A 20,488-nucleotide genomic window follows, 5' to 3' on the forward strand; every position below is an offset into this window, starting at 1 on the left:
AAAGCCATAAAATATACCACATTGTATCAATTTGTTGTTAATATTAGCTGGTTAGACCATCATCGACCAGTATTCCAAGTCCGATTCTCATAAAGCCCATCTTTTGGTATAACTTTGTTGATTTGGTCAAAAATCATATGACTCGGGTGGCTAAACCATTGGCCAATTATACTTGGTCACCATGTCACAAATTGTATTATGATCGTAAATATAAATATAAAAAAAGAATAATTTTGTGCTTTGATGTCCAATTGGTGTGATCTTTATTCTAATTTTGGTATCTTTTCAAAATATATGCATCACAATGGTCATGGGTTACTTCCCTAGTTATTCTCACAAAAAAAATCCTTTTTATTGGCATTGATTCACAATTTTTAATATTTATATAAGTAAAAAGTAAAAGTTATAATTTAAAATGTAAATTAAATATAAAATAATGCATATATTACATATAGAATATTAACCTCAAAAAGTTACCCCAATCAATGAAAATAATTATAGAATGTATCCAAAATTAATCACACTTTTTTTATATGATGAATATATAATATTATAGAATGTACCCAAAATTGTCTACAAATTTCTAAATTTTCTAGGATTTTATGTATTTTATTATTTAATAATAACATCATTGTTGATCCATTTGACATGGATAGTCAAACCAATAACCCACCACTTGGATGGAAAAACCAAATTTTTTTTCTTTTTTTGGTTGATTTTAAATCATATATTACATTTTCATCATCAATAAAAGCAATTCTTATTGCCACATTTATTTTTGCATATGACAATATCAAATGATGATGATGATAATAATCAATAACCAAAGGACCTTATTGGTTGAACCGTTAACCTATTTAACCAAGAAATTGCACTATGATTAAGACATTAATTAATTTTTTTCTTTACTAACAATAATTCTCATTTTTTTTTCAAACATATTTTTGTTTAATATGAAGAATATATAATATCAATGTACAAATTTTCTTATAAAATTTATAAAAAATTCTATACTTTTATTTTTTATTATTTAATTTATGGGATAATAAAGATTACTCATTTACTAAGAGGAAATGCAATTCCAATATATTGTTTGAACATTGGTTTTTAATATTGTGGTCAAATCAATTATTTATGTGTGTGTGTATTATTTATATATAAATATGTTATTTATAATGCATTTTTGTAAAATTTTTATATGATGGAAATGGTTGAAAAAATACTTATATTTTTTGTTTTTTATTTTAACTATTATGTTTTTTTTTTCTTTTAACATTTTTTACTTTCTTTTAAATTAAATCGGATTGTATCAGATTCTAATTTTCGACATCTTGATCAGATTCGGATTCAAATCAGTATTTATGAGATCCGGTCGAATCTTTGGATCAGATTATATTTGAATATACCCTAATTCAAATCTGATATAATTTGTTTGCGTCCCTAACAAACCACTTGTCTAAGATGACCTATCTAATTAAATTATTGAACTATTTGACATGGTTAGTTGGGTCATGTATTATACATTAATGCTCTTTATTTTTTATCCTAACTTTTATCCCATTTTTATCATTAGTGAAAATAATTCTCATTAATCACACCATTTTTATATGATGAATATATAATATTATAGAATGTATCTAAAATTATTGACAAATTTCTATATTTTCTAGATTTTTATATATTTTATTATTTGTTAATAACATCCATTTGATATGGATAGTTAAACCACTAACCCACCACTTGGAAGGATAAACCATTTTGCTTTTTCGGTTGATTTTAAATCATGTATTCCATTTTCATCATCGATAAAAGTAATTCTTATTTTCACATTTATTTTTGTTTAATATGGTGAATATATTACAATAGAATTGTATCAAAACGCTTTATACAGAACTTATAATTTTCTATGAGTTTATGTATGTATGTATGTGTGTATGTATATATGCATGTATGTATGTATGTATGTATATATGTATGTATGTAATATTTGTTACGTAGTTATGACATCATAGATTGACCCATTTGACCCAGAATGTTAGATCATTGACATACCTACCATCTACATATGGAAATGGTTTCATTTTCAAACTTGTTTTTAATTTTACATTTCATTTATATCATTAATAAAATAATTATTATTTATCATACTTATTTTTTTTTAATATTATTATAATATTATAGATGTAACCAAAATTGTTTCATATTTTTTGTACTATTCTATTTAAAAAAATTATTTTTAATTATACATCATGGATTAACCTATTTGACCTGAAGGGTTGAACCACTAACCCACCCTTAGATAGGAAAATTGGTTTTAAGTTGTATATTTGATGTCCACCATTAATAAAATTATGTCTATTTTATCGTATTTATTTTTTAATATGACAAATATATAATAATAGAAACGTGTCCATTTTTTTCAAAATTTCTTTTTTTTTCTATATTTTTTTATATTTCTAATTTTGTATTATTTATTTATGACATAATAAAATTATCCATTTGATCCAAATGGTTGAAATACTTACCCACGACCTAGATTGAAAATATAATTTCATTTATAGGTTTCTTTTAAAAATATAAAATTTCATTCTATTAATAATTATTGTGTATGGATTTGTTAGTGGAATTTAATGACGATAAACAAAAGTATTTTTTATATTTCTAAATTTGTATTATTTATTTATGACATCATGAAGTTATCCATTTGACCCAAATGGTTGAATTACTTACCCACCAACTAGATGAAAAATATGATTTTATTTCTATGTTTATTTAAAAAATATAAAATTTCATTCTATTAAAAATTATTGTGTATAGATTTATTAGTGGAATTTAATGATGATAAACAAAAATATAATTGTTGGATTCAATGAAAGAGAATGTGATTTATTTAATGACTTAAATGTGAGACTTAATGAGAAGTAATTGAATGCACTTAATGGTATTCTTTAATTATATTTTCTACCATTTCAATGGAGATGAACTAAATTCAAGATGAGGGGTATTTTAGTAAAAAAAATTTCAGAAGCCAATACCTCCTCATTTGCACTTTTATAAGTAGTATAGATATACATAAACATATATTGGGGGTTGGGGCGGGGCGAGGACCTCAATTCCCACCTCCGACCTCGACTGGGGATTCTTGTTAATCCCCGCCCCACCAAAACAATCCCCACCCCGACCTCATCAGGTAGGGAAGTCAGGTCCCCATCGGGGATAGGGAAATTGCCATTCCTAAGTATGAGTGGGCTGGGGCACCATACCAAGTACCAAGATTATGAGATCACAACTACCCTATTTTGGGAGAATTTGGGGGCGGTTAATTGGGTTAGGTATTTGTAGGAGTGTTTATTATTATATGGTTCCAACCATAAAATAAATCAAATTGAAACCAAACCATAAAACCAAATGGTTTAGTTCCATTTCTTAAATTTTAGAAACCAAACCATAAATTGTAAACCAAAATTGAGAGGATTTAAGTAATCCCACATTCTTCGACTACAGAAGAATGTGGTAATGCACTTGCAATCTGTAGATCACCAGTTGGTATAAGATAAGAGATACACTTACAAAATTGAGAAATTTGTATAGAGCATAACTATAATGCTGCTGGTTTCTTTATCAGCTTCAAATACTGGAAATTAGCAGGTGCTTACAAGAGTTGGAGATTATAACTTAGAATGATCTGATCTTTGCTCTTTTTTCTTTGTTTTTTTTTTTTTTTTTTGTTGCAATCTCTCTCTAATGGTGTTCTTTGCGAATATTCAAAATCCTTTTTGCCATATGCCCATATACCCAGAACTTTTAATTCGGCTTCTTTTTGATATTCACCTTCAAATCTCAATATCCCTAGATGTCATAAATAGTACCGATAGAGGTTGTATTTGTATATATATCGATCATGGATTTAGTAACTGATGGACTGCTAACGATGGATACTAAACTAGCAATTTTCAAGAGTTCAGGTAATGCAGTGACATGTTTTGAAGTTCGGGTACTATGTGCTTATGTTAATGCAAATTTTAATATGATGGTTTAAAACCATGTCATTTAAATTAAGCCTTTTAGCATCTAAAGTTAGTCAAATATGATTTCTTAAATTAAAAAGTTTAACACCACTTTATCATGTCCACATGAATATTCACATTTGTTGAATTGTATGGTAAACTGCAAAGTTATCCTTTTCTTTTGTCATATTGATAATTTTGGTTAAAGGCAAATTAAACAAGAACTACAGACATGAGCCACCACATGAAAAAAGAAATTGGTTTTAGGCTTTAATAGTGTCTGAGGTAAGCTGGCTTAGATTATTGATAGGTTAATATGGAACAACCAACAAACAATGCTGTCCTTCAAAAAGACACACTTTTCCACTCTTTAAATTATCTATGTGCCTTTTTTACTAGTATAATTACCCAAGCAGAGAAGTAAAATAGTACAAACCCAATGGTTCTTGTTTATGAATCATAAGGCTACTCTCAAGTGCCAAGAAAAAAATCTGTAATTTTCTGAATGATAACAATGCATCAAGCAACTCAATAGAAACAAAACGAAAACACCCTAAATCTGAAAATTTAGTAGAATATACAATTTCTTGTATTTTACAAGGTCAGAGTTTCACATACACGTATACGACAGTGAGGTTTTATTATAGGGTCTCATTTTACCAACAATAGAAATAATAAATAAAATGCTCATAAATGGAAATATTGTGGCTACTTTGGCCACCTTTGCATTTTTTGAAACTATTCAGAAGGATCCACATATTAGGGACCACCACCCCCAAGCTGAAGTTATAAATTACAAAAGGGAAAAAGAATGAACAAAAATTGATCAAGACATGAAACAATTAAACATCTTAACCAACACTAATCACGAGACTCCATTACTCTGCAATGGTAACTAACACCAATACAAATTACAGAAAACAGATGATGCTTGGGGCTGGCAAGTTCTCAAAGAAAATCAAAAGTTTTAAAGTCTTACCTCAAACTGGCTATTTGAAGTTGTCATAGTTTCTTGTTATGTCTACTAAATCATATCAACAGCCAGCAGCCTTCAGAAAGTTGTCATATGGACTTGATGCAGGCAGCGTGAAGAAGTTGGGATGATTTTGGTACTCAGTTGCACATAACGTTGGACCCATGCCAACTGATGGTTTGTTCCCATTAGCACTTGAACAATGATCAACAAAAGGATTGCCATTCTGCAGGTTTAAATTCTTCCGAGTATCAGATGCCTTGGCAGCAAATAGTATGCATGTTAGCATGTTCATATGCATGAACAGTGGGCATGTTTTATGAATGTATGATTCATGTATGCATGCATGTGTTTAGGTGTACAATGACATAAAATAAGGCAGGGTAAGTACCATTTGGATACCCATGTCAACAGGGGGATTAGATGATGCCATTTTATCCACATTGTGATCATCTACATCAAAGCTTATTAAATTTTCCTGTTTCTGTTGAGCATTGATGAAGGTTGACATCTTTTCCTGTTTTCCCATTAGAAGGGCCTCACAATGTCTGGCCATTTCCTTATATGGTACACCAGGTGTAGTTGAAACTGAAAATCTTCCAACTTGATGCGATGTCTCCACGACCTGCAGATATTTCACCCACTTAGGCATAAGGAGAGGGCACGCCATTGAAGTTTAAGAAAAGTGACAGCATGAAAATGGTCCAATCACTGGTTGATCACCAACTAGTGATCCCCATAAAATTTTGCACATTTGATACAGCGGTTAATGATAGTGAAACTTATGTGGGATTGATTTTTATGATGTTGTAATGCGCACATTGAGATTAAGCTGTGTTAAAATAAGTGAATATTATGACCAACTGTATTTCAGTCTTTTTATTTTGAATACCAACATATAAATAGTGGAAGAAAGGGCTTTGATGAAAAACCATTATCTTCTTCTAAATTGTGGTTCTATCTTCTCCTTTACTCCTTACTTCTCTCTCTCTCTCTCTCTTTTTTTTTTTATTGCTTTTGCTTTTATTTACTTCATAGATAATAAATGAAATCAGAAAAACCAAGTTGATAGTAGAGCAGAAACTTTTCTCCAGTTTTCTTTTTCTTTTCGTCCATTGTTCTGGAGCCTACATGGTTTTGTGTCAGCATACCACCTGGAGTTTTGAGAAACTGAATAGTGTCACATGAGTCAACAGTTCTTTTAAAGGATTGTTGGACATCTCTTGAAGATTTTGTAATGCCTAGGGAAGGATCCTAGAGATTTGACAAAAAAAAAAAAAAAAAACAGAATTGGGTGTTTGGGTTATTTGTTACTCTTAGGGACAATATGAGGCTGGTACTTTGTTATTTTTATTTCTGGACAATATCAGGCTGGTGTTTGGGTTGTTTGTTACTCTTAGGGGTATTTTTGTACTTGTATCTTTCTTTGCACTTTAGTTTAAATATCAATTGGGGTTAGGAAGAACTGAGCTGTCACATGCTCTTCTATCTTCTCTTCTTGTTCAAAACCTTCAATATCCTAGATCTATTTTCCCTATTTCAAAGTTCACCTTAATGGGACAAATCTACAATTTTTTTTTTTTTTTTTTGTGATTAAACTCCAAGAACTGAGCTGTCACATGCTCTTCTATCTTCTTTTTGTGACAAATCTATAATTTATCATTAAAATCTTACATCGATTTGATATAAAAACAGGTGATCCTACATCAAGTGGTAATAGAGTAGACAGTGCTACATCACTTGTGTTTAGAGCTATGATTAGTGATTATAGGTGAGAAAATATAAACTTGAAACATAGCATTACCTGATTATAATTCATAAAATTTCATGCACCTTGAGTTGATTCCATGAATCCGAGTCAACTCCATTATGGATTTGTCATGTTGAACCAAATAATCTAAGTGATAGTTGCAAGAAGTAACACATATTTACTGACCTAAACCTACAAAATAATGCAACAATGCAATAGACTAATGAAATGACTAACATACCGAGTCAAGCAGTTGGTTGACACTCAAAAGATTTGAAGTTTCAACTAACTGTAAATTTGGATCTTTTTGATTTTCATTTGCTTCCGTGGATATGTCATCATCATTTGCTTCAAGGGATTTGTCATCCTTTGAGTCAAGTGAGGAGGCAATTTGTGGTGTTTCCATGAACAACTGAGCTCCCAAGGGACATAGTTCATCAGGAAAAAATTCATTTAGTAATTGCCTCCTAATAGTTGACGCCTCTTTCTGTAAAAGATATGCCATCAGTCATTTTAACTATTTATCATTTAAATCATATATAGCAATCCATCATGCTAAAAAAAAATACATGTTTTTTACATCTGAAAACTTTCCCAAACTGTTCACAATTGTTGAAGCCAGGGCTTCTTTAGATTGGCCCTCTATTGTAGAAAGAGCTTTCAAAGCAGCATTATCATCATCAATTGATCCATAAAGTTTTTGAGGATGAGTAGATGCAGTGTCAACAGCCTGTAGTTTGCAATCCTCAATCAATTTTAGAAATGGATCAACCTGATACAAGAAAACAAAGAGACAAAGAAATCTCAAACATCGTAGATAGTGTAGTACATGGTTTTTCATACATGATGAAAAGAAACTAAAAGAAGTGGCTTAGACAAACATGCCATTGCCAGCTTGAGGCAACCATTAATGTACACGAGAATGAAGTTGGAAAAGTAATTGAAACTACAGGCATAAATACAAAGTGTATACATTCCTACTACTTGAATTACAATTTAAATAAATTTTAATATGGAAAGCAACAAAGAACATACCGTTTTATCTGTAAGCGGTGCCTTAGCAAAAGGAACAAGAGGAAGGATATTATAAGTTTTTGCTGAAAAAATAATCATAGATGTTGCTAAGGTAAAAAGGGATCGACGGCGTGATGGCTTCAATTGACCTGCAAAAAGTTGTAAATGACAGATTATTTATATATACAATCCCATTAATGCCCTGAAGACATTTAGGCAGCTCTATAATTATGACCATGAGAGTTTGGGAACATTTTTAGTTTTGACTGCCAACCTGATGCAACCCTCCTCCTTCATCCAGGCTTGGGACTGCAGTGTAAGTGTAACACAAGCACACACTGGTGGAGTTCAGGCAGATCTATCACAACCTACTAATTAATAGAATGTACAGAAATCCAAGAGAACACGACAATGGAATTCCTTGAATCAATGAGGACATTGAAATCCTTTCTGTATATTTATATCATTGTGTTATCTTAGTAGTATGGAGTTGCCTCATGACTCTTTTCACCATAAAAAACGTTTATGGTTCAAATTTCAAAGGGAATTGGAACACTGATTACTAATGGTTATATTATTTTCTTTCAGTTGAAAATGTTTAATTGGAATTTGATAGATAAAGGGAACATAGATCATTTCCTATGCTTCTCCCACTTTCTAAAGGTTTGTGTTATTATGATCCACGCCTAAATGCAGTACATGGAATCCTGGACAAGTAAAACAAAAGGATAAAAAAGGAATAAGTGGCAGTAGCACTTGGCAGTTGGCCAGTACATGAGACACTGAAAATTTAAACCTCTAACTGGTTGTAACCCAATTTTCCATTTGCAACATAACTTTCCATTATTTTAGATAACTTCCTGAAGAGATATTTCTTTACAACATTGGCAACAAGTAAAATTTAATAGCTATTATGGTGAAAGAAATTTCCCAAACATGTCAAATATTATTTACTTTTGTTTAAAAGTATGCGTGTTCTAATCTAATATATCTTAAAAACCTTTTCCCATATTTGACAATGAGCTTAAAGTAGTGTTTTAAAAGCGCAAGGTGAGGTGTGCGGCTTTTTGAAGCAAGGTGCAAAAATACAAAAAAAGAAGCTAAAAAATTAAAAAAAAAATGTTAGAAAATTCAAAAAAAATGAAAAAAAATATTAAACATAACATTAATAAAAAATATAAACTTAAATTGTAAAATAAACATTTAAAAAACCTATTATCTAAAATTAAAATACATAAACGTAACATGTAAAGAGTATTCAAATGAACATTTAAAAATAAAATCAAACATATATAGCATTTTCAAGCATGTAAAATCCATAGATTCTTCTTTTCCTCAATTGCATTACTTCATGTAGTTAATGTGATGTAAAATATATTGCATTTTTTATTTTATGAGTCGCCTTTGTATCACGCGAGGCAAGTCCAAAAAAGTCTATGTTAGGGTCTTAAATTCTTAATTCTCACATAAAAAATAACGATTTTATAATTTTAATTGCCTTATAAGAAGATATTTTATTAAGATGAATAAATGAACAACATAAGCAAATAGAGGGTTCTTGGATTTCTCCACATGTGATAGTCAATAAGCCTTTTAAGATGAATGAATGAATCAACAACATGCGGAGCCCCCAACCCAACCACTAGGTTCAGAAAAAAAAAGCAAAAGAGCATAAAATTTTGAAAAGGCACATGCTTGGGCTGAGTTGTAAGGTGCATTAGGCGCACCAGGTGTATGCCTAGGACTTGGGAGAGGCGCATTGTAGAGAGGATAAGGGGTAACTTTATAATTTTACTTTCTTTTATTTGGCTCTTTTGTATATCTCTTTGTACATTACTATAATACTTGTAAGGATAGAACTGTCCACTCTCACATTAATATATAAATATCTTTTTATGGGCAAGTGGGACAGTACACACCCATCCATTTTTGTGTGACTACCTTGTCTCTTCTCTTCTTTGACTGAACTGACATGGTATCAGAGCATGTTGCTCTCTGATCTTATTCTTGATTCTTTATCACTTTTTGTGGGTAGTAATCTCATCTCTCTATTGAGATGAACCCTTCAACCGGTGGAATGTACAGTGTTGTTTTTGATCAACCCTACTTGTTGTACAGATAGAGTTTGAACTCTGTAGGAGAGATTTCATTAGATCTCTCTTGGAAGATTTTAGATCAGGGCCAAACCTCAGATCTGGTGTCACCTAGATCAGATCTATCTATTGTACAAATATCCCTTGATTTGGTGAAGTTTTAAAGGGGTTTTGATCTTCTTCCTTGGGCAACTACTACTTACAATTTCATTTTTTGGGATGTTGATTTTTCGACTGAGGTTTCAGACTTCATTTTCTTACTCGAAGGGTCTTAATGGTTCCTAATGATTGTTATCTCTTTCTCAAAGTATTCTTCTTGACTTCTAGTGATTGTTATCATCTTTTCTATAGTCTTTCTTTGGTTTCTTGACCGAATATGGGATTTGAAAGGAGTGACATCATATCTGTGATGAAAATTCCATTTCCAATTTTTTGTTGAAGGGAAGGTTATGTGGGGCTATCTGGATGGTACCACAACCATTCCTAAGGCTACTTATGCTAAAGGGCTAAAATAGTGGAAAATCAGTAATGCCCAAATTGTTTCCAGGATATTATGTTTAGTCATTGTTGATGTAGCTATCCCTATGAGGGGCTTGAAAACTGCTAAGGAGATGTATGACTACTTTGAAAAGGTATATCGGTAGTCAAATATGTCCAGACAATATCAAATTGAAATGGACATATTCTCATACACCCAGGGGGAGAGAAGAATACATGAATATTATGCTAGTTTTGTTAATCTATGGACAGAATATGAACTTGTTCATCTTGGGGCCACAATGACTGATTGTTGTGTGACAACTGTGAAAAGGCATTTCGATCAAAGGAAGATCATGCACTTTCTTATGCACATTAGACCCAACTATGAGTTGATAAGGTCCAACATACTCAGTAGGGAAAATGTAACTGACCTGGACACCATATTGGGTGAATTATTAAAGGAGGAGACTAGACTATACACTCAGTCCTCCCTTGACAGCAAGAAAGAACATGGACATAATATAGCTTTTCTAGCTACCAAGATAAAGGGCAAAAAGGACTTCTCCAAGATGCAGTGCTATGAGTGCAAAGAGTTTGGACATGTGGCCTCTCACTATAAGAAAAAAAATTTTTGTACCTATTGCAAACAATGAGGTCACATCATTACTAAATGCCATACCCCACCTCCCAAGAAGGGTCAATACAAGGCACTTCAGATAGTTATAGAGCCTTCATCTAATATTACCCTCCATCTCAGACTCAAAGGGGGAGCCTTCTGGTACTCTGACTGAAGATAAGGTATGATAGCTTGTGTCTTCAACTATTTCATCTGCCTTCTCTGCTATTGTCTTGTTTGGTAAGTCATCTACCACCTGCTCCTCTCCTAGCCATATGTTGAATATAGATTCTGGAGCCTTAAATCATATGTTTGGGACCTCCTTTGGTCAGACTCCTAAACCCTACCCTTCTAATGACCAGATTATTACTACTAGTGGTGAGTCATTAAAGATTGTTGGTTGTGATGATTTATTTCTTTCTACCTCTCAATCCTCTTCCTTTCATCTCCCAAAACCTTCTTTATTCCTCAGTTAACTACCAATCTTATTTCTGTGGGTCAACTTGTTGATGATGGTAACTTGGTTCTATTTTCTCATGATGGTTGTGTCATGTAGGATCAGCGCATTGAGGAGGTGAAGGGGAAGGGGAGTAGGCTTGGAAGGCTATTTGCTCTTGAATTCAAGAAGAGACCTTCATCCTCATCTTGTTTTCTTTATACTACTAGTGATGTGTTACATTCCTGTTGTAATAATGTGTGGCATTTATGGCATAGATGTTTAGGCCACACACATGCTAAGAACTTGGATCATCTATTTTCTTCTGCTTATTTACCTACCGTTAATTATGTTTCTAAGAATATTGATAAATCTTGCATAAATAGTGGCCTTAGTAAAAGTTATATTTTACCATTTCCATCTTCATCTATGCATGCTACTGTTCCTTTTCAAGTAATACATATTGATGTTTGGCTGTCTCCTGTTATATCTAGATTCGAATATAAATACTTTATTTTATTTATTGATGATTGCACTAGATATACTTGGATTTATTTCATCTGGAAGAAATCAGAAGTACTTCCCACCTTTCAAAACTTTCACACCATGATAATGATCCAACACAATGCCACCATTCATATTCTACATTCTGACTAGGGGGGATATTTTGATGGAAAAAATGAAGAATTTCAAACCTATTTAAAGAAACATGGTATTCTATCCTAAAGATCTTGTCCAAGAACTCCTCAACAAAATGGAGTTGTTGAATGCAAGAACCGGCACATCATAGGAATTGGTGAGATCCCTTCTGCTTTACTCCCATTTTTCCATTACCTTTTGGGTGTAGGAAGCCAACACTATTGTGTATTTCATTAACATCATTCCATCTTCAGTTATTGGTAATTAGTCACCTTTCTATTGTATTTTTCATCATTCTCCAAACTACTCTACAGTTCATGTTTTTGGTTGCATTTGCCTATACATTTTCCTCCCCATGAGGGCACTAAGCTTACTGCTCAATCGGCTATGTGTGCCTTTATGGTGTATAATTTAAAACATAAAGGATTTCTCTATTATGATTCTAAAGTTCATCGTCTTCGTATATCTAGAAATGTTTTCTTTCTTGAGAATTTGTCATTTTTTGAATATGTTATTAAATTACTTGCACCATCCTTCTCTATTCTACATAACTTTACTCCTGCAAGTGATTCGGTCTTGCCTCTTCAAGTCTATCATAGGAAGTATCCAGATGCAACAATGCCTATGCCTTTTCCTCCTCCATCGACCCCGATGCTTGTTCCTTTGACACCCTCAGACTCTGTACCATCCACATCTACTTCTCATGTAAGTGATCATCTACCTCCAACTCCCACTCCTTTATGATGCTCTTTCAGATTTACTCATCCTCCTGACCGCTATAGATATTTTGCTATCCATAGTTCCCTTTTTTCTATTTTGTCTTCTATAAATATCCCCAAGTCTTATCGACGGACTACAACAATTGGGCATTGAAAAGCTGCAATAGACTTGGAAATTCGGGCCCTATTGGAAAATGATATTTGGGAGCTTGTTTCTCCTCCACTATATGCCTCCATTCTTGGCAGTCATTGGGTGTACTTAGTCAAACTGGATTCTGATGGGAGCCTAGATGGATATAACACTTGCCTTGTTTCTCAAGGATACAAACAAGAACATGGCATTGACTATGAGGAGACATTTGCCCTGGTGGCTAAGATGACTACTATTCAGCTTATTCTTTCTATCATTGCTATTAAACAATGGACTATTCACTAGATGGATGTCAAGAATGCCTTTCTTCATGGGCATCTCTGTGAGGGAGTGTATATGAAGCCTCCTCCAGGCTACTGTGATGATTCTACTATAGTATGCAAACTAAAGAAGTCCTTGTATGGGCTTAAACAAACTCCAAGGGCCTGGTTTGAGAAGTTCAGAGGGGTTATTATTGAAATAGGATTTCAATAGAGTACCTCAGATTATTCCCTCTTTATTATTTGTCATCCCCAAGGAGTGACTCTTCTACTAATGTATGTTGACAATATACTTATTACTGGTGATGACTTGGAAGGGATCACTCAATTGAAGCAACTTCTCAGTCAATCCTTCAAAATGAAGGATCTTGATCCCGTGACCTACTTTCTTGGTCTTGAGATTACCAAAAGTTTTTGAGGATATTTTGTTAATCAACACAAATATGCTTGTGACTTAAATAAGATGGCCAATTTCTTTGACTTGAAGCAAGTTGATACCCCATTGGAAATCAACCTTAAGCTCAATAAGGATGATGGACAACTCCTTCCTGATGCTACACTATATCGTCAACTTGTTGGAAGCCTTATTTACCTTACTATGACTTAACCAGACATATCATATGCTGTGCAAATAGTTAGCTAGTTTGTATCAGCTCCTCACAACCTCATTTCTCTATTGTGCTTCAAATTATTAGATATGTTAGAGGCACCTTATCTCATGGACTTTTCTTATCATCTTCCCCATCTCCTCAGTTGATTGCTTATGCTGATGCTAATTGGGCTGGCTACCCTGACACCAAACAGTCCACCATTGGCTGGTGTATTTTCTTAGGTGATTACCTCATCTCTTGGAAGTGTAAGAAGCAACAAACAGTCTCCAATTCATCTACGAAAGCTGAATACCATGCCATGTCCTCTATTTGCAGTGAGCTTGTCTGGCTTAAAGCTCTTCTTCAGGATTTGACCATTGATCACTCTGCTCCCATCCCTTTATTTGCTAACAGCATGAGTGCAATCAAAATTGCCTCAAATCTAGTCTTCCATGAATGAACTAAGCATATAGAGGTGGATTGCCATTTCATTCAAGATCTTCTCACTACTGTTCACATCACACTACCTCATGTGTTTTCCAATCTTCAGCTGGCTGATCTCTTTACTAAGGCTAGGACACACACTCAACACAGTTTTCTTGTAGACAAACTGATGCTCTTACCTAAGCATTAGTTTGAGGGGGAGTGTAGAGAGGATGAGGGGTAGTTTTATAATTTTACTTTCTTTTACTTGGCTCTTTTGTATATCTCTTTGTACATTACTATACATATTTTACACTTGTAAGTACAGAACTATCCATTCTCGCATTAATATATAAATATCTTTTTCTGGGTGTATGGGACAGTACACACCCATCCATTTTCGTGTGACTCTCTTGTCTCTTATATTCTTCGATTGAAACTAACACACATACCCTAGGTGCACCTTTTAAATCATTGGCTTAAAGAGATTTAAAATTAATACCAATGTTTAAGTTACCATTACTATTGTGTAGTAAATGGTAACTTGTTTGCTCCCTTGTGTTTTTTGGGGAGTTTTTCTTTGTTAAATGTGAGGGGGGAGGGATGCACTTTTGTTGCCTCTTGTCTGGTCCCTTGTGGATTTTTGGGCTGTTGAGGTTTTTGGTGTATATTGGTTCAATAGTTGTCTTGGGCCTTAAAGGGCTGTATACTACCTGTATACATCTTTAGTCCTCTTTCTTAATAAGTCATACCTTAACATTTCCAAAAGAAAAAAAAAAGACTGATATGTAGTAAATAAAGTACAAATGAGATGCACAAATCAATCAAGCCCATTATTAGAAACAACTAATAGTTATATAATTGCCAAGTATGAAAGGGGATATTGGCTTCCAAAGAGATCGTGGAAGGGGAATTTGGCTTCCAAATAAAAGTAGAAAGGGGATTTGTGCATAATACATATGATGCATAGCAAAGATATTAGAACTTACGCTCTTCTTTAAGAGAAATCCTTTGCAAGGAAAATGCAAGCTGAAAGCTTCGAATTAGAGATTCATTACTGGAGTTCTGCAAGACAATAGAAGAAGTGTGGCAGCAGTAGTAGCTTATCAAAATGTAGGCACACAATGGAATTTAGGGTAATTGATAATAAAAAATAAGACATTCAATTAAGTACTTAGCTTTGATTATTTACACTTTCAATATCTCAAGAACATGTAACTTGGAGATAGAGACAAGACAAGATATAGTTAAAATAATCATTTTAAAGTAAAATAAAATGAAAGTATCTAAGCGACCAAGTGTCAATAACACCACTTATGCAATATAAGATGTGGAACTAAAGTAAAATGCATGAAAAGTATCTTGACCACAAATTGACACTGACAATAAGGAGGGAAATTTACTGATAGTTAAGATCACTATTAGGTCATTCTATTTTCTATTGTCTTTTAGTTACAATATCTAGGTTTTATTGAGAAAGAAAACAAGAACAAAAGGAGAAGAGAAGAGAAGAGAAGAAGAGAGAAATATTCAAATGGAGAAGAGAGAGTTGCTGTTCACTCTCTGAAACTTGGAATTTTAATAGAGCACCCTTTTTGCAACAATCATATGTGTGTCTCTGGGGGCATGCATGAACTAGATGATTACAGTCACATTATATGAAATGTCTGGACCTGTCATACAGGAGTAAAGAAGTTTCCTCAACAATCTTTGAAACACAAGTCAAAAGATTTCCATCATTAGTTGAGAGCTTATGATTCACATTAATAGGAGGGGAGGCAAGTTTTAGTACCAAGTTTCCTAGTCTCAGTGAGAAGATCCAACACATACTTCCACTAGAAAATGAAGGTACCTTCTTTGGATCTAGCAACCTCAATGCCCAAGAAATATCTCAACTCTCCTAACTCTTTGATCTCAAATTCAGAACAAAGGAACTTCTTGAGATCATTAATTTCTCATGCTAGTTAAAACAATATCATCTACATAAACAATAAGAAGTGTGACTTGAGTATTTCTCCTTTTAACAAAGAGGGTATGATTAGATTGAATCTGAGTGTATCCAAACTAAACAAGACCTGCCCTAAACCTATTAAATTAAGCACATGGAGATTGCTTCAATCCATAAAGTGACTTCTTTAGTTTGCAGACCTTGCCTTTTGTAGAGAGACTGGGCCAAATGGGCCCTAATGTTTGTTTTTTTTTGTTAAGTAGTGGTGTTTTTATTTTTTATGTGTTAATGGGCCTTTCTTTATGGGTCCGTTAGTTTCTTTTTTTTCTTATAAGTTATTGTTGAGCTGGCCGCCCACTTAAGGGCGGACTTGTAATTAACCTTGATTAAGTCTGATTAGTAAAAGATTAGTGAGAGGAGAGAGGGATCCATCGAACTCTCTTATTCTTCCTCTTCTTCTTCTTGCTGTTTTTCTCCTTTTTTTTCCTTTCCGTTTGTTGCTATAGTCAGAAACTAATCTCAGATTTAAAAGATTTAATCACATCTTTGTATCAGAGTGGTCCTTGCACCTTTTTTTTTGTTTTTCTTCTTTTTCCCATACACCCTTCGATTAGAGGAGTGTATGGAGAGATAAAGTTCTGATTGAATAGAGAACTTTTTTCCTAGTTGGTAAAGGATTTGGAGAGTGGAAATCTGGCTATAGATTGCCAAGTGAAGCTTCTATTTTTTGCCCAAAACTCTAGCCAACTAAAGAGATTTTTAGTTACAACTGAAGGGAAGGGTTGGGTGTGGTAGTCAATGGTTGGAGGGTCCCTTTTGATCTCTTGAAGTGGGCGGTTAAGGTTAGAATAAGTTTGGAGAGCTCTAGTAGGAGTGATTGCTTCTTCTCTCTTTCTCCTAAGCAGCTAGGTGCAGTGAAACCCTAGATTTTGAATCTTCGAGAACTAGACTAACCTTAGTTAGGTCTATAAAGACTGAAAAACTTTGTTTTCTTATTTTTATTTAATCAATGGAGCAATTTGGAAGTGAGTTGAAGTAGATTCCAGTTTCCGAGGTTGGTCCAACAAATTCCTTTTTGACTAGTGTAACCACAATTAAACTGGATGGAACCGATTACTATTGTGAGAGTTGTTTATTTTGTTTCTTTTACAGTTATTGGTTGCATGTTGCCAGCCTAGGATGCTATCAACCAGTGTCTTTTATTGTCTTGTTATTTGTTTGTTAGTAGGGAGTGGCCAGGGGCATAATTGTATTTTTCTCTTTTCTTTATATTAAGTTAATATAAATAGTAAGCTGGGCACTGGCCAACAATTGTCTTTTGATTCTAATCTCTCTCTCTCTCTCTCTCTCTCTCTCCCCCTCCTCTTCTCCTCTCCTCTCCCTTCTCTTCTCTTTCATTTCTCCCTATCGAGAAAGATTACATGGTATCAAAGTGAGGTTCTGAGCGATAAAGAATATATTTTTCTTTCTCTCTTGATCTCTTGGACATGTGGAGGACAGGGGAACCTAATTGGACTGATCAGGTCAGTTGTCGCTGTTTCCTTTGGGGTCTCCCTTTGTCATAACACCAAGGAAAGCCCTAGTAGAAGAAGGGAGAAGCTGTAAACACCTTATTCTCCTTGTTCGATGTAGTGAGAATCAGTGTCTGGGTTTGCACCTTCGAACAGGTGCTGGACAGTTCAATGCAGTGAGAATTAGTTTCTAGATAGTTTAGTGCTGAACAAGGGTATGTATTCCCTTTTTTCTCTTTGGCCGATGCAGTGAAGGCCTTTGGTTTTTTGATTTACACCTTTGTACAGATGTTAGACAAGAGATTTTTTTTTTTTTTACAAATAGGAATATGTGCTATAGTTCAATTGTGACTATTTTCTAGGCTGTTTTAATGACTTGAACTTGGTTTCTAGGCTGTTTTATGAACTGATTTTTGGGTTGTTCAAAGAAAGGGAGTACAATCATGCACTACTAAACACCCTATTACCCAGTACGTCTCCTATGATTACATTTCCCCCTCATACCGAGCCTTCCTATCTACAGTTGATTGAATCCCTGTATACAAAAATGTTGCAGAGGCCCTAAAATACATTGAATGGATAGATGCTATGAAGGAGGAGATTAATGCCATCCATAAAAATCAAACTAGAAAATTGGTGGATCTTTGAAGGGGTAAAGACCCCATGGGGTGTAGGTGGGTGTTTATAGTCAAACACAGAGCAAATGAGATAGTTGAAAGGTACAAAGCAAGATTAGTAGCCAAGGGGTACACTCAAGTGTACGGGGTTGACTATGATGAGACATTTGCTCAAGTAGGTAAGATGAACTCAATTCGAGTTCTTCTATCATTAGTTGCTAACCTTGACTAGGAATTGCATCAACTGGACATAAAGACTGCCTTTTTAAATGGTGACCTAGAGGAGGAAGTATACATGGTTCAACCCCCTAGATTCTATGCCAAGGGAAGTGAAAATAAGGTGTGTAAGCTAAGAAAGTCTCTTTATGATTTAAAACAATCTCCCAGGGCTTGGTTCAGTAAGTTTCATATGGTATTTCAGCAAGTAGGGTTCAAGGAATGTTAGTCTGATCACACACTCTTTGTAAAGAAATGTCGGGAACAAGTTGCTGTATTGATAGTGTATGTGGATGGTATCATCATTACAGGAAATTGGAGTTCAGAAATACAAAAGTTGAAACAATTGCTTGCATCAAAACTTGAAGTAAAATATCTAGGTCCTCTAAAGTATTTTCTTGGAATTAAAGTGTCCAACTCAAAAAAGGGCATCTTCATTTCTCAAAGGAAGTCCACCCTTGATCTGTTACAAGACATAGACAAGTTAGGCACAAGGCCAATAGATACTCTTATGGATGTTAATCATAAATTGCGATTGTGATGGTGAACCTCTAAAAGATGTGAAATAGTTCCAAAGGTTAGTGGAAAAGTTGATTTATTTGTCCATGACCCATCCAGGCATTGCCTATTCAGTTGGGGTCTTATGCCAATTCATGCACTCTCTTAAAAAACTACACATGGAGGCAGTAAAAAGAGTCCTTAGATACTTAAATAAGTACCTGAGGACAGGTCTACTATTTCGTAAACATAATCATCTAAAGGTGGAAGTCGTCACAGTTGCTGATTGGGTAGGTGTTGTGGATGATATAAAGTCCACATGTGGGTATTGCACTTTTGTGGGAGGAAATCTTATGACCTGAAAAAGCAAGAAATAAAGTGTGGTAGCAAGGTCAAGTGCCAAAGTGAAATATAGAGCTATGGCACATGGGTGGCTGAAGTTCTTTGGCTTAAGAATTTTCTAGGGAAGCTTGGAGCTGCTGTTCATAATCCTATGTCTCTTTATTGTGACAATAAGGCAGTGATAAACATTGCCAACAATACTGTCCTATATGAGAGGATCAAGCACATTGAAGTGGACAAACACTTTATAAGGGAAAAATTGGAAAAAAGTGAAATTCACGTCCCTTATGTCAAGTCCAAGGAATAACTTGCTGTTATCCTCACAAAAGGACTTTCATACTCTCGACACAATGAGTTATGTGACAAGTTGAGCATGACAGACATATTCAACCCACCTTGAGGGGGAGTGTTGTGAGAGTTGTTTATTTTGTTTCTTTTACAGTTGTTGGTAGCATGTTGTCAACCTAAGATGTTGTCAGCCAGTGTCTTTTATTGTCTTGTTATTTGTTTATTAGTAGGGAGTGGCTAGGGGCATAATTATATTTTTCTCTTTTCTTTATATTAAGTTAATATAAATAGTAAGTTGAGCACCAACCAACAATTGTCTTTTGCTTCCAATCGAATCTCTCTCTCTCTCCCTCCTCTTCTCCTCTCCTCTCCCTTCTCTTCTCTCTCATTTCTCCCTATCGAGAAAGATTACACCTAGCTTGGGCACAATCCATACGGATTTATGTTTGCAATAGAGGTAAACTAGGGTACCTTGTTAGACAATTTATGCTCTTAGCTCCAATAAGCTTGATGTATATTATGGCATTTATTGTAAATGAATAAAAGTACATATTTGATTCATGTTATATGGTGTGTTTCTGTGTAATACTCTTAAATTAGACACTAATGAGACTCGTGTTAGTTTAGAATCTTCACAGCCATTGGATAGACTTGGGGAGGTTTATCCTGTCAAGGCTGACATTGATGTGCTACCAAGTGGGTTGGAGTAGCTTGTCTCAATTGCTAGGGTGAGACTTGAGGCACATGCAGTGTGGGATTTCTTGAAACCTTGAACCAAACCAAATTGTAGTATTTCTTTGGACCTTGGAGATAGATGGAAAAAACTGGAATTTTACACCTAACCCCTAGACTCAATTATGGTACTACACTAGGTGTTGGATTGAGCTATCTTTGATATGCCAATTAGTGATATCCTT

At 34.1% G+C, this 20,488-nt stretch overlaps 1 protein-coding gene across 4 annotated transcripts in view; it reads right to left on the bottom strand.

Annotated features, from left to right (window-relative positions):
* Positions 1 to 4,697: 4,697 nt before the first annotated feature.
* Positions 4,698 to 20,488, bottom strand: part of LOC148872420 (protein SEMI-ROLLED LEAF 2-like) — a 144,896-nt gene continuing 129,105 nt past the window's right edge. For 2 of the 4 annotated variants that reach the window (XM_088967339.1, XM_088967338.1), the window contains 6 exons: positions 15,141 to 15,216; positions 7,766 to 7,893; positions 7,311 to 7,502; positions 6,972 to 7,217; positions 5,372 to 5,605; positions 4,698 to 5,206 (listed from right to left, as the gene is read on the bottom strand). In XM_088967339.1, coding sequence (XP_088823465.1) covers positions 5,042 to 5,206; positions 5,372 to 5,605; positions 6,972 to 7,217; positions 7,311 to 7,502; positions 7,766 to 7,893; positions 15,141 to 15,216 — 1,041 coding nt within the window. In that variant the 3' untranslated portion in view covers positions 4,698 to 5,041. Of the gene's footprint in view, positions 5,207 to 5,371; positions 5,606 to 6,784; positions 6,878 to 6,971; positions 7,218 to 7,299; positions 7,503 to 7,765; positions 7,894 to 15,140; positions 15,217 to 20,488 lie in introns of those variants that run through there. The other 2 variants (XR_016106491.1, XR_016106490.1) reach the window with 2 other exon arrangements.

This window comes from Nelumbo lutea, chromosome 2, assembly GCF_056320005.1.
Source record: "Nelumbo lutea isolate HS-2025 chromosome 2, American lotus-T2T, whole genome shotgun sequence".
Lineage (NCBI taxonomy): Eukaryota > Viridiplantae > Streptophyta > Magnoliopsida > Proteales > Nelumbonaceae > Nelumbo > Nelumbo lutea.